The sequence below is a fragment of the Homalodisca vitripennis genome, chromosome 6, assembly GCF_021130785.1.
Source record: "Homalodisca vitripennis isolate AUS2020 chromosome 6, UT_GWSS_2.1, whole genome shotgun sequence".
NCBI lineage: Eukaryota > Metazoa > Arthropoda > Insecta > Hemiptera > Cicadellidae > Homalodisca > Homalodisca vitripennis.
The window spans coordinates 125,947,839-125,960,003 of NC_060212.1; the positions used below are offsets into that span (position 1 = coordinate 125,947,839).

The window sequence follows — 12,165 nt, forward strand, 5'->3', positions numbered from 1 at the left end:
TGTTTATAAATGAGATGTGTTTTTAATTTCAATAATAATATTGAATGTTTATTTGGCTGTATAGCTGCATTATGCATTAAATTGAGTGGGTAACAAGATAGCAATATGGAAACAGAATATGGAAGAGTGGAAAGTTTTTCAATATGGTAAAGAAGATTGTGTGGAGTTGGAACATTGGGAAAGAATCAAAAGTATTGATGTATAAATCTTATTTCCAATCAATTTTATTATATGGAGCAGAGACGTGGACGTGGACTAAAAATGATTTAAGCAGATTGCAAGCTGCAGAAATGAGATTTTTAAGAGGGATAGAGAAGACTACAAGAAGAGATAGAATAAGGAACGAAATAACTAGAGAAAGATTGAAGGTAGTTTCACTGCAAGAGACAATGGAAGGAAGAAGAATACAGTGGATGGGGCATGTGAAGAGGATGGGAGATAATAGAATGCCTAGAATAGCACTGGAGAAGGAGGAAGGAGGAAGAAGACCAAGAGGAAGACCGAGAGGAAGATGGGAGGACCAAGTGTGGAAAAGACATAGAGAGAAGGGGACTACAGAAAATACAGGTGGATGAAGAGGAGACCTGGAACGATAGACTAAAGTGGAGGAGGCTGTGTACGACGACCCGTGAGAACGGAAACGTCTGACGATGATGATGATGATGATGATGATGAACAAGATAGCAAATCTTAGATTAGCTCTTTTATCTGGTTTCGGAGGTAAACAAATTAGCTATGTCAGGGATGCTACAGGTCAGGGAAGTCAGGGAAAAGTCAGGGAAAAAAATAAATTTGGACTGGAAATCAGGGAAAAGTCAGGGAATTTCGACGTTGGTCAGGGGAAAATATAAAATCCCTTTACACAAATAAACTCTGTAATTTCTATGTGCTACTAATTACTTATGGTGCAGTGTTCTTAAGTATTTTACTTCTGTGTTGTAAAAGATCATTTAAGTCACTTTTTGTACGTATTAAACTGTATTCACTTTATTTTTTGCTTTTTTATATTTACCACCCTGTTAGCCTCAACACCACTTTTTTCCACCCATTAATTGCCAAAAACCCTGGGGATTGCGTCGAAAAAAGTCAGGGAAAAATGAAAAATTTGGTCTGGAAATCAGGGAAAAGTCAGGGAATTTCATTATTGGACTCCTGTAGCAACCCTGTATGTGGTACTTGTGATGCCACACTTTATATTTTAGAGTTTTCACAGGTTCAATTGGTATGATGATGGATACTAGCCTAGATTAGTTTCGGAAATTGTAATAAAATTTAAACTCTCTCTTTGATTGACCGAAACAGAACATTATATTTGAAAAAGATAACAATGTAAAAATTATGTCACAACTTAATTATCCAAAAAATTTAGAAATTTAAAGCTGTAGGAAGAGAAAGAGAGAGAGGGGAGCAATAAGAACAATAATAATGCGTACAAAATACTGACATGACTGCACCAAATAATGGCAATTACCTTTCTCACCCAATAGTTTACTCCCATCAGTATGGAACAGTTTAAGTTGACTACCCTCAAAGTACTATCGTCCCAGACACTAGATGGCATATCACAGCAAATTCTTGTCTGTTTCTACAACTTAACTGTGCACCTGTGCACATGGAAAATTTGCAAGCTTACTGATGACATAACTGGATAATATAGTTCATAAGCTGTACTAAATTATATTCCTGCATTACTTAACATAATACAACTGACTGCATTATATTTGCAGTGTATTATTACAAATAGACCACTATAGTAATACTATGTTCAATTAAAATAAAATATATTATTGACAATTGAATATTGTAAAGTTGGCTGATTGAGACCATATACAATGTTACCAGTCGGCCTTACAACTGTATGTTGAGGGTCATCACAGCTGCACTAACCTGTAAGGAATTGTTAGAGTTCCTCAAGTTCAACAACACAAAATTAATCAGGAAGTCAATGTTTATGTTGCTGTTTCTGGCAATTAAACTAAAGTAGACTGATAAATACAGTACTTCTTATCAGGCTTTGATAGCTCAGTCATCACTATCAAGGTCTTCAGAGTTTGAGGTACTGTTATAACACTATGGCATTAATATGTTTACAAGTCAAATAAGTCCTGTTTTAATGTTATTTTCAGAGAAAATCGTTACTATTTAATGTGCTTTATTTAAATGATAAAAAAATTGGTTATTGTACCATATTAATTCATTTAGTTATATTTTAGTACGAGTAATACAAGTTTGGTACAGGATTTTCGAAACAATTTATATTACCAAAAAATATTATGTGGTGGTTGAGAAAAAGATTAGACACCTGATATTTTATCTAATGTTTAACGGATAATTCTATAATGCATCAATAATGCAATAAACAGTTTAATTTTAAATGTACAAATTTTACTAATTTCATGAAATAAAATTGGAGACAGAAGTCCTTTGATTAAATTAAAATGTTAAAATTTGCTGTGAGAGCTCTGATTCGTTACATTACTTCAGTAGAAAGGAAAATGAAAAAGACATGAAATACCTGAGATATTTATTTTGAAGAAATTTGAAGAAAAGCCAATAGAAAATTAAGAGGAGGAAAAAGATTACGAGTTGAAATAGTAAAAGAGTTGCAATTTTTAAATCAAAAGTAAAAATATGAAAATTGGACAAAATACATATGATAAAGTGAAGATGTATGATTGATCTCACAGGTTATTAAAATAAAATCTTGTAAATACAAAGACAAGACCCATAATTTTTGTATCTTATATCTGCAGTCAGTCAAAAAGAAGTATCTGTAATGGCTGGTAAATGTAGAAACGTTGGATACATTATAAATCTTATACATTATATAATTGGAATCTTAGAAAGAAGTAACCTGGAGAAACAAGAAAGCAGAATGGGATTTAATGTGATTGTACTGTTTCCTTCCCCATACTAATAATATACACAACGAATCTTCTCTGTTGTTAGTAAGTTCTGCTCTTCATTTCTGTAAACTATGTACTTATAACAAAATTCAGAAATATTAGGTGAAAAGTTTCATAAAAAGTCTGTTTTACAAGCTTTGTGATGATTCAGCAACTGAACTGTCTATTGAAAATAAATTTATAACAACGCCTGATAAATATTATAATACCATAAAAGAAAGTCTACTACAAAGCACAGTAGGAGAAAATCGGAAAAAGTTTGGACTATACAGTGTTATGGAAACAAACTCATAGCATTTTTATTTTATTTTTAGACATTTTTCAAATTTGTTTGGTAAATTTATTAAAAGGTTTCTTGTTATTAACTGGATAGCATCAACTAAATATCTCTAATCTCAAATCTTTCAAAACAGTGTAAATATTTACTGGATGTTATACTGCCGGGTAGCAACTAGTCCACCTTATTTAGTAGGCCACATGTTTGAATTTACATTTCTAAATTGAGTACCTTTTGTTGTTACAATGGTTATAAACTTTGTTAAGTGAATTCTTGTATGAAATGGTTTTTATCAACCTTTTACTTCATTAAAATTTAATTCGCTGATATAATTATCAACCCTACTCTGCTTATATTAATTCTCGCTGTACTGACAAAGAACGCACGACTTGCTGCACCTGCAACTCCCACCAGTTTTGCTATTGTTTTGTTAATTATTAATCCATTAGTAATAATATAAATAAATACTTTTATATCAACTATAAAATGAACCAGATTGTTATTGAATAATATCCACTCATTTTTTTATGATTATATGCAAAGAAGCACAGGTATTTACAGAACATAGTAGAGCACTGTTTGCAGGCCCAGTTGCTTCTTATTCCTGTGCAAGAATTGTTATCAACACAAATATTTCACTGTAGTAAAGCAGAATACTTGGCCCAGCCATGTTTTGCACAGAACAAACTAAAATAAAAAACAATAAAAATTTTATTACATAGAAGAAGAATACAATAGTGGCCTCCTTACAGCAGAAGAATAGTACAGTAATATTGTAATACAGTACAGTAATATTGTAATACAGTACAGTAATATTGTAATACAGTACAGTAATATTTAGAATATTGCCGTTAGAGGGCAAGATTTGTCAAAAGGAGATAATAATGCAGTGTGAATCGATCCGAGTTATGGGGTCCACGGTGCCACTGTGTCATCGATTTAAGTCTTGCGTGCAGGAGAGGTTTATTCTGGATTAGCAGTATTATTATTCATATGAAATTGATTTTTATATTAGGCATTAACTGTAAATAATTGATCATTTTAAAAATGTTATCCTGAATACTTTTGACTTTGAATTAAGACCTGATTTTGCTAACATAAAAATGAAAAATTATTTAGAAATATATTGTAATCCTACTAATATTATAAATGTGGAAGTTACATAAACTTTGTATGTTTATTTTGCTTCAACCCGTAAACTATTCAACCAATTGTACTGAAACTGTACATGGTCTTTTGTATGGTCCCTGGGATAGACTTATTCGTATTTCGAAAATCCCTCTGGAGTGGTATTTAAAGTAGCGAAATATCCCATCTTGATCCCTGCACTTGTGAAATATTATTTGAAATAGCCTGTAAAATGTAATCAACTGTTCTCCGGTTTAGGGCAGCACAACCATATTTTGATTTAATTTAGCAATTATTTTAAATTTGTTTAAAATTATATTGTGTGTAAATTCTCTAAGAAGTAACAATTAGTTTTCAACCGTTTTTAGATTTCAGCAATTAGGTAATCAAGAAAGACTCCTTCTTTTGATAAGTCAAATGGCTTTTTTCTTCAGTTAAATTGCTAGGAATATTTATTGATGATAATTTATCATGGTACACCCAAATTGAATACATTTCCAAAAGATTATCTAGTTTTAATTAGATATATAATGAACTGTGTAGCTGAGAACTATGTAAAATCTGCGTACCATGCCTTTTTTCAATTTATTATCAGGTATGGCCTAATCATATGGGAAATAGTACTAAATGTAACAAATCTTCATCCTAATAGTGTATATAGTGTATATATATATATATATATAGAAATGGTGTCACATTCAGATACAAAACAAACAAAGAAACAAAAAAAAACAAAATTTAAAAACAAATGTGTAACGTTTGTAAACAGCAACAACAATATTGTCAATAAATTACTATTATATTAATAACTTTTAATAATCTAAGAGAAAATATCTGTCAAATTTAAAAATTCGTTTACATTGTAAAAAAGCCTATTCATCAGATACTGATGCAGTTTCTTCTTCATCACTTTTATTGATTCTTCTTCCTTTACTTCGTCTGGAAGACTGTTGAAGAATCTAGCCCCCACATATGATGGTTTTTTTCTCAAAATATGTCCTGTGGTGTTTGGGTAAAGTAAAGTTGTTACGACGCCTTGTGTTACAGTGATGAAGGTCCCTGTTCCATTTAATCTTCCTTCCAACTACGTTAAGAACTGTTTCTTGTATGTATAAACTTACAATGGTCAGTATTTTCCATTCTTTAAATACCTGTCTACAGCTATCAAGGGGTTTTAAACAAGCCATAATTCTTAGAGCTCTTTTTTGCAATAATAAGACCCATTCACGATTCTTTGCTGAGAAAGCACCCCAAACAAGAATTCTGTATCTAAGATGGGTTTCAAAAAGAGCCTGATAGGCAATCTTGACAATACCAGATGAGCTGATAGCCTTAGTTCTTCTAATTGAAAAAAGAGCTCTACTCAGTTTGTTGCACACATCATCAATATATGTTGACCATGTTAAGTTATCATCGAAATTTACCCCCAGATGTTGAACTGATGTGGTTGGCTGTAGATCCGGAATGTAGGAGACTTTTTCTTTTTTGTTGCCAAAAGTTATTTGCATTGTTTTGATTTCATTAAAAACAAGATCATTGTTTTGAAAATATTTCAGAGCTAAGTTATAGCTGATGTGTGAATCTATTTCCAAGGACTGGACTGATTTATTAGTTATGAGAATTATAGTGTCATCAACATACATAACTGAATGGCTATATATATGGATATATATTATTTTTAATATAATTTTTTGTAAAACAGTTCTTTTTACATTGGAGAGTATTTTAAAATTTTAATACAGTATTGCAAAATATTGTATTAGAACATTGTTTTGACTCTACCTTTTTCACAAAAAGTAAGGTAATTTTAACTTGTTGAAGAATTTTTAACGTAAACATTTTAAGTTATTTAACTAATTTAACATCTTAATTGTATTTAATTATTGTTATCTCTTTATTTCTCTTCAAATTGTATGAAACTTGTTATTTTTTAATTTTATTTAATTTTTAGTATGCTGTTTGCTAAACATATATAACTTGTTAAATTTTCTGTGAGCTGTATAATATTTAATTTCTTATGTTAAATTTTTACACAACTGTTAAAGTGGGCCTACTCAAAATTCTAATACTATGTTGTAACCCAAACTAGGCTTAATACTGGTTTTCGAAAAACATTAAATTGTGAATATGACTATACCTTAGGTAGCAATTTTGATGTTGTCATTGAATGTAGTTGCCTTACAACAACAAAGAGATTTGATTTGATTTAAAAAGAAATAGAAAACTCCAAATTTGTAAGTCTTTTGAAGTTGATCCATTGGAAGGAATAGAGAGATCTATGCACCTGGATGAGACAACTGATGATTCGTGAGATGACCTCAAAACAAATAAGGGGAGATAGCGAGAGACATTCATCAAGACCATGATGTGATACCGCTGTAACAGTAACAGAAATCTTATGACAGCTATACCAAGAAAAATGATGATAGTACAAAAATAACAAAATATGCTCCTGTATATCTTAATTTACCTTTTCACGCGCAAACAAATGTTTAAAATCATAGAATGCAGTTGATTATTTATGGACTAGAGTTCTTGCTGAACAGATTTTGAAAGTTTATAGTGAAAAATTTGAAGTTAATGATGTTCTAGTTCTAGTTCATCTTGATGTTAGTGAAATTCAGCAGATAATGACATTGCCCATAGTGCATAGAAAGCCCTTTACTCAATTGGAAAACTGAATTTCTGGTCAAGACTAGCACAGCAAAAAAATCTACACACAGCATAATATGGGAAAATCTTTCTGTATAAACTAAATGAGATGGTAATTGAAATTGAACCTGTTATCGCCTGTCATTGAAATAACAAATTAATTATCATTACAGTGTAAAACAAGCTAAAATTATAAATATAGGTAAGAAATACAGACTATAGCAAACTCCTACAATCATTAAAGAAGTCCTGAAAATATATTCCAATAGTTAGACGTAATTTTAACTATTCAGAAGTTACACATTGTGTCAGTCATGGACTCTTAGAAAGTGGCAGAATATTGAAGAGGTTTAATGAATTGTATATGTGTGGTATTGTACCCATTCTTGTGTAACGTCGTTTTCTTGTACTAATCTTCACTTTATCCCACTACAGCTGCAATGTCGAGCCAAGATATTGACGCCCGCGCTTATGAGTCGACATCAACGTGAAGGGAAGTCAATTTTAAAGTTTTAATAATTATTAAGTTCGTATTCAAAATTCCCAGAAAACATTGGCACTATTAGGCCCACCCTTATGATATAATTTAGTTAATAATCACTCTATTTGGCAGCAACGTGGCAATATATTATTTTATTTTTAACATCTAGAAGTGGTGCTTTTATGTTTATTTGTCAGAATTAAACATATAAGTAAACTTTGCTAATCGAGTATTAATTACTCGTACTACGAGCGGGTTGGGAGCGGTATCCAACCCTATGTGTTTCGTCCATTCGGTACACATCTGTTGTGATGAACTTCTATAGTGAACTTGATATTGAGATGTATGGAATTTAAGCAGTCTTTACCATGAAGCCAACCTACATAGTAAACCCACAACTTGTGGCTTGGACATTGGTGACCCCATTGTTGTCTTCTTATATTGCTTATATAAGTCACCATTAAAAGAAAAAGTTGATATGAGGCCAATATGTTATTTAGTATTTAGTAGTGTATATTAGTATATATCTACCAATTTTGTTATTTAGTAGTATTTAAACTGTTTTTATGATAACAAGAAAATTATTTAATTACTATAAATCAATCTTTCCCAGCGAATCAGATAACAACTTAGACATACATTAAAATTTGGGTACATCAAATGTAGGTGAGCCAATAGGTCTTATTAGAATAGCTCATGTGTGCATTTTAAACAACCCTTACAGTAATAGTGGTTTTGGCTCAGAGTTAATTAATCTCTCTTCATTAGGTCTTTTATATCTGTGTTAAATCTGATTGCTCTATTTACTAATAAGATGATGCCCTTAGTAGGCTTTTTAACTGGCTTGTGAGGAGACTTTCTAACTGGTTTGTATTTTTTTCTTATAAGTTTTAATTCCGATAACTTCTGCTGTATTCTGTTTAGAATTATACTAGAATCATCTTCTTGTATAGCACACAAGATATCTGCAAGTTCTTGTAAAAAGTCTGACTAATAATACCATTGATCATGACAGGTGACTGTATTGAGGAACTGATATCACCATGTGACTGCATGGGTTCGATGAGTGTCGTCCACATCTGCTGCCTGGAGAAATGGCTCTCCACTTCCAACCTGGACCGCTGCGAGGTCTGCAAGTTCCAGTTCAAAATCAAACGTACACCTCGACCCATCATTCAGGTATGTCCACTTGATTGATTGCCCAGCTGAAGTACACTAGAGAAACGATTACCTGAACCTGATGGGACAAACCCTATTTCTAATAAGGTTGACCACCATTAAAAACTCCCTCTGGTTAGTATTACAATTTTTAGAATGAGCAGTGTCATAATACACACAAGTACACTCTACAACGTTGTATATTTATAGCTTTAAATGTAACGGAAAGCAAGCTAATACCTAATGTTCATATAAATAAACTGTCTGACAACACAATAATGTAAAAAGCAATTGTTACCAGTAATAGTTTAATAACTTTCTCTTTTAAAAAAGGATGTCAATAACAACTGGATAACGAAAAATGTAATTCTTATGATGTACTTTGTAGGCTATAATTAACTCAGAACATCAAGGCAGTGCAGTTTTTCAAGAGCTTTTTTATAAGGCTTGTAATCTTGATTGACAAAAACAAAATTCTTTCTCCTTTACAGTTTGGATGTTAGAAAGGTAAATCATCAATTTATTCTTTCGCTCAATTCAAGCGCTATACAAGCTCTGGACTCAAAATTACCAGTTGTATGTTTGTTCATCGATTTCTGAAAGATATTCAATTTTGTGAATCACCAAATTCTGTTGAGAAAGCTTGAAAGGATAGACATAAGATGATATTCTTAGATTAACTCTTATCTTTACAAGTAGAAAAATCTGTTAAAACATAGTACGTTCATGAGACTGGATGTTTGAGATGAGCTAAATCGTTTAATTCTATTACAGGCCTTTCTCAGTGATCCGTGTTCAATCCCATTTTATTCATTAACAACCTACATTCAACAATTACCAACAGCAGTACTTGTGATTTCCTGTTTTCATATGGTACTACAGTTTTGATTTCTCCTAATATTCGTTAAGAAATAGAGGCTAAAAAAATGACGTGAAAAGATAAACATCTTACAATCTCTGATTGTGCTGAAAATATAATCCTGCACACAAAAGATTTGTAATTTCTTGCAGGAATCATTTGGTTGCAAACCACGACAAAATATTTATGTTACAATATGAGATAACAATTCAGGACAAGCCAGACTTCTTATCTCTACTGGTTGTAAACATTTTGGCAAGCCTATCTGCCAATGTAAAACATTTACGGGTTTAAATCAACAAACATCTGAAGTTTACCTTAATGATTTTGTCTGTAAAAGGATTTGTTCACTAACATTTGTTGTAACATTATAAATTTCTAACAGGACTTTCTAAATTTCTGGACGCTAATATTCTTGTAGGGTCCTAAATGTGAGCTCTAGAATTGATATTTAAATGTTTTAAAATATATAAATAAAATTTTAAAAAATCTAAGAGTGGTTTTAAAAAAAATCTATAATCTTCCCGCAAATTAGTCTTTAGACAAAATAAGATGTAAACTATCCCTCAATGTACATCCTAAAATATTTATATTTGTTTTCAGGAAGGTAAGTCTTTTTCATAGAAGTAGTGTAGATTTAGTTTTTGTAACTATCTTAAAGTATGTTATCCTTTAGTTACTATTGTGACACAACTATGCAACCTATATTGCTTAACCCTTTTCAATCCATGTATGCATATGTTAGATTCCAAGTATAGGATACGCTAAATTAACACATTGACTGCAGTGGACACACACTGATAGTATCCCCACTGTTCTAAAAGCGGTACAAGACTAATGTCGCAGTGTTTATACCAGTTAAACTAGGTATAAAATAACGCAAATGTATGTGATTATTTGCATTTAATTTTATCCAGTTCTGGCTGTTGCAGTAGTAAGTAACTGGATATGCTGTTACGGTTATATTTGCACTTGTACTCTTGTCCTTAACACAGAGTACCTAATGCTGTACCTTTGTTCTGTATGATATTTTTTTAAGTAACTCCAGCGTGTAATCCAGTATTTTACTGCATATTTCGTATAAATATGGAGTTTCTTTTCTTTCACTGACCATCACCCTGTCTACCCAATCATGGCAAATAGAAAATTGCAAATGATTCTCTAGTTTAAGCATTGATTAATTGACTGCAGGATTTGCATTAATGGGGAATTTGTAAAGGTTAGCTGAAAATATATTTTCAGACCTATAATTAACAGGGTTTAAACACCTAAACCATCAGTGAAATTAAATTTATGCAGTTCTGGATCACTTACAGAATTTTGTTTAAATTCATTTTGGCAAGGCCTAATCTTGTCATTTTGTAGACATATTGCTTCATCATTTAAATATTAATCTTCATTGTCAGATAAATGTTCACTCTCTCTCCTTTCTTTGCTATAACTGAAGACTGAAATGTCTAATTTATTACTGACGGCATCAACAAAACTCTCAATATCACGGTCAATCAATCAAATTTTATATCTCATTTGATAGAGAACAGCATATTGAGACTGGCCATTCTGTTAATACTTAAAATTACCTTCTAACAATAACTGCCAATAATATTTAACCATTGCTATTTTTAGCTTATAATATAATTTAATAGAAACTGGAATATAATTTTAAAATGTAAATGGTACCATGGTGGTAAATTAAAATAAATGTTTTCAACATCAGAGATTAGAGTTTTAGTCATTGTCTGAAAAAATTCATTTATAAAATAATAGGTTTTGTACATTAATCTTTGTTTAATTGTCTTAAGACAAGCTTGGTTCATTTCAAGATTGTTGATAAGTTTCAAAGTTTAAGTATAGTGTATAGTAATTTTGACAACATCTCTTCTTGTATTATAAGTGTCCATCAGTTTTGTTGAAAACCAATTATCATTCTTAAAAAAAATTACAAATTTCTATTATATACTGTCACGGCAAGGTTAAATATTTGCAGACTTAAAAGAGGTTTGTCAAGTAACAGATTGTCAGTGCTTTCATCTCTTACATGTAATTCCGACAACATGTTTGCAAATTATTGTAAAAGCAGTCTGACATTGTTGAAATTAATTACAACTAAACAACTAATAGCTGATGTAATGTTGTACTTCTGGATATCCAAGTAAAGTGAATGCCCACATATTCTATCAGAAAGTCAAGCACTATATCAACCTGGGGGTCCCAAAAGGCTACATCGGGTGTTACAGAAGGGTAGTGGAAGAAACAAAGCTACATTTTTGCTCATGAAAACTTACTGGTGTATCCTTGAGTCCGGGGTGTTTGGTTTCCAGATGACGTAATATTTTAAATGGTTTCATTCATTCAGCACACAATACTTCACCACACACAGCGGCTTAATTCCAAGGGAAGTGAACCCAAATTTCAAATAACACTTGTATTTCTTGCATTTCTTTAGTTTGATTAGCCTCATTACTCACGGAAGCACTTCTTTTTAAAAATGTACCATTTCACCTTCACTTTAGTGCGTGCGGGGATAGCCTACATTATGAAAATCAGCTGATCCACTAAACCACCCATTCAGATCCCCTGCCCAAACTTCCTTCTTCCTTCTTGAACCTCTCTTTGATCATTTTCCAGAAGAGTAGAGTCCTCATCAAAGTGGAAATGAAACCCCAGCGATTCCTTGCTCTCCAGCATTTCCTTATATCTGAAA

At 31.7% G+C, this 12,165-nt stretch overlaps 1 protein-coding gene across 1 annotated transcript in view; it reads left to right on the forward strand.

Annotated features, from left to right (window-relative positions):
• LOC124364914 (E3 ubiquitin-protein ligase MARCHF2-like) overlaps positions 1–12,165 on the forward strand; it is a 54,211-nt gene that overhangs the window by 21,609 nt on the left and 20,437 nt on the right. Inside the window, exon 3 of the mRNA XM_046820721.1 lies at positions 8,460–8,623. Within this exon, the coding sequence (XP_046676677.1) occupies positions 8,460–8,623 (164 nt within the window). The remainder of the gene's footprint in view (positions 1–8,459; positions 8,624–12,165) is intronic.